At 35.3% G+C, this 3,132-nt stretch overlaps 1 protein-coding gene across 1 annotated transcript; it reads right to left on the bottom strand.

The window, feature by feature from the left end:
* Positions 1-340: 340 nt before the first annotated feature.
* LOC113316066 (stress-related protein-like) lies at positions 341-1,695 on the bottom strand. Its single transcript, XM_026564300.1, has 3 exons — positions 1,535-1,695; positions 1,125-1,352; positions 341-1,031 (listed from the first exon to the last, which is right to left on the bottom strand). The coding sequence occupies exons 1-3, from the start codon at positions 1,613-1,615 to the stop codon at positions 615-617; spliced, it is 726 nt and encodes a 241-aa protein (XP_026420085.1). The 5' UTR covers positions 1,616-1,695; the 3' UTR covers positions 341-614.
* Positions 1,696-3,132: the final 1,437 nt, after the last annotated feature.

Here is a 3,132-nt window from a genome sequence, read left to right as displayed (position 1 = left end):
CATACGGAGATCTGTGGTGGTGTTGTGACATAATATTCCAAGATAAATGCTTGCATACCATGTCTACGCAACTAACTTCACCTTTCCTTCTCAAGGAACATTGTCTTCGCAATGGAGAACAACAACCTTACCAGCAGCGCACGAATTACTTGAGGCAGAGAAATCATGAAGAGTTATAAAAATTCCTATAACTGTTGTTTTTTGGGCATTTGTCTTTGGTTAGGTTCGAGCTGTGTACTCTCTTTTCCTGTTTGCACTGAATAATCAGTTTAGAAACGGTTAACTTCTTTCGATCTCCCGACCTAATGTTTGTTTCAGAAACAATGCAACATTATCATAATTCGATTCAAATTACATTTAAGAATAGAATCCAAATACATCTGCAGAGTTATTTATTTTTGAAGGAAATAGTATCATAATTCTTAAAACTATAACAATTTGATTACCCATTGACATATCCATGGGAAACATTATCATTATTTAAAACTATAACCATCTGATTACCCATTGACATATCCATGGGAAACATTATCATTATTCAACATCCAAGTACGACGACATAATCAAACCACACACTTATGGTGCCATTCCAGCATCACCAGCACCACTACATCCTAATTCGTTAGTGGTGGTTCCATTTCACTTCCTGCTTCAGTACTAAACACCTTAGCAATTCTCTCCTTGGGTATAAGAGGCAAGAAAGATGATGCAGGGAGCTTCCTCTCAGTCGCATTAGATACCGCACCATTATACGTGTCAGCCAACATAGAAGCAGCAGGAAGCATAATCTTAGCCACTGTAGGAAACAATGGAAGCTTATTCAGTTGGCGCCAAGTAACAACTGCGTATTTCTCAGCAATTGGGTTGTACTTGTCGTAAGCTTCTTTCGCAGATGGCTCGACCTTGGCGTATGCATTCATAGCAAACGCTCTTGCAGTTTCAACCAATCCAGAGTGCTGAACTTCTGAACCTATAGTTTGAGCCTCTCTTGATACTTCCTTCACTACTGATGGCAACATTGATTCATCCACCTACACAAAATCACAACCCAAAATAGTTAAAAATCCAAAATCCGACTTGACTCATTAATGTTAATTCAAGGGTTTTGTTTTGTGTTAGGTTACCATTTTATCAACGAATTTGAGAACGTTGTATGGAATATCTTTGAATTGGTGATAAACAGGAGCTACAACGGTTTGGACAGTGCCTTCAACAGATTTGACACCAGGTTTGAGTGGACCGGAATTTTCTTTAGCGAATTTGTAGATTTTAGAGAGCAAAACAACGGCTTGAACAGTTGCTATATGGATGAAAGCTAAATACTTTAGATTTTCTTTCGCAGATCTATCAGTCTGAAATTCACAGCACAGAATTAATTAAAACCATAATTTATAGCACAAATAAAACAACTGAATATAATTAATTGATTTAGACCATCATCATCACGTAAGAATTAATCGAACAATCAATCATCAAAGAAATCCTCAAAATTTTGACAAAAAATATGTAAGGTAGGTGTTTTATTTGTTTTTACCATTTCCGGTTGTTGATCTACCACCTCGGGGTTTTGTTGATCTACCGTCTCTGGTTGCGCCTTTTCATCAACAACGGCCATTCTTTTCTACGAGAGAATACTGGGAGTTGATGGTCTTTCTGTTTTGAGGAGAATATATAAAAATTGGGAAAGATAGTAAGATATTTTGTTGAAAGTAAAACTGAAACTACTCAGTATTTATAGGGGAGAGATGGGTGAAAAGGAGCGTCAACAGTAAAAGTCAATCCGCACCTGCTTGGAGGCGAAGGAAGGAATGTTAGTTGCGGAAACAAAAAACATGAAATTTTTGTGTGGCATTTTGCTAAGGTACTTTTGCCTAACCATTAACTTTAGTCTTGAGGAATTTTACGACACCCTAGGCTTCATTTTAGACGTAGGTTTAGTGTATTTTATGCAGCTCGCGTAATGGAGAGAAGTATATGCTAAATAAAAAAATCTTCAATCATTAATTGCAATGCTACAACTAAAAATAAAAACTTATAGTTCCAAGGCAAAATGTAAGAATGTTATTGAATATTTTATTGAAAAATTCAAAACCTTCAAATATTATCGGACTAGAAAAACATCCTGGCGTTTGATAGATGCGGTGAAATTGACTCGATGGTAGAAATTTAGTAGCCAGCCTTCAACCGGATGTTATAGATTGCAATATATTTATTGATGGGTACCGCAAGAATGGTAAGTTGGATGAGCTATTCAAGAAAATGAAATGCATAATGCATTGGCTTACTTTTAAGGTTAGGTATGATATTGAAAATTGTCGGTACGATCCGGCTCATAAAGTGATTATTAGTTAAATTCTATTCATTCTTAGTTGTTAATATACCTGGTTTCAGAAGACAATTGAACAAGATAAAGCTTATGGAGAAAGGCGCAGCAGAGAATCCCCTTCTTGAATCTCCTAAAAACTTAATTTACTATTTTAATTCGCTAATATGTAAACCTTCTAAGAGGCCTATCAGGTCAAACCTCTGTGATCTGGCAAACAACTTTCTAAGCTACCCAACTATGGGAGAATCATGGAAAGACCTAATGCCGGAAAACACTAATATGTCGTTGCTATATGCTAAGTGGGATACCTTCAGACCTACCTAGTTTTCTGTTTAATGAAGTTATTTTCAAAAAAAAAATATATATACCTGGTTTCTTTTTGTAACTTGGTAATGCAACGATTGAAGGATGACGCATGCTTTAGGTTACTTTAACACAAAATTGGTCAAAAAGACCAAAAGCAAAAATTCATGGGTTATATAGATTTTTAGGATTTGATATTGTTCATATGGAAAGTAATAAAATAAATATTGTTTAAATAGCCACTTTGGATATTTCACCCAAAAAAATGTAAATAGTCTAGATATTTTTGCCTAAAATAACCTTAATATGATATAATTTCTAGTGTAAGAGCTATTATTGAGAAAAGAAATAGATATTCGTTAAATTACAATTACTACTCCTACACAGGAAACGCCCAGCTTGTCTGTTACTCACACTACTACATGGTCTAGCTACAATATTATATATCTTAAACATTACTCGAGCTAATATTTCCCACTTGTCCACCACCACCAATAGCTTTG

Source organism: Papaver somniferum, chromosome 1 (genome assembly GCF_003573695.1).
Source record: "Papaver somniferum cultivar HN1 chromosome 1, ASM357369v1, whole genome shotgun sequence".
NCBI lineage: Eukaryota > Viridiplantae > Streptophyta > Magnoliopsida > Ranunculales > Papaveraceae > Papaver > Papaver somniferum.
This window is presented reverse-complemented; position numbering and strand designations above follow the sequence as displayed.

Bases quoted from the DNA above. Each gene is read 5' to 3' on its own strand.
- LOC113316066 (XM_026564300.1), bottom strand. From the start codon at position 1,615: ATGGCCGTTGTTGATGAAAAGGCGCAACCAGAGACGGTAGATCAACAA. The intron at 1,353-1,534 runs GTAAAAACAAAT...TGTGAATTTCAG, and splicing joins TAGATCAACAACCGGAAATG to ACTGATAGATCTGCGAAAGA. The intron at 1,032-1,124 runs GTAACCTAACAC...GATTTTGTGTAG, and splicing joins TCAAATTCGTTGATAAAATG to GTGGATGAATCAATGTTGCC.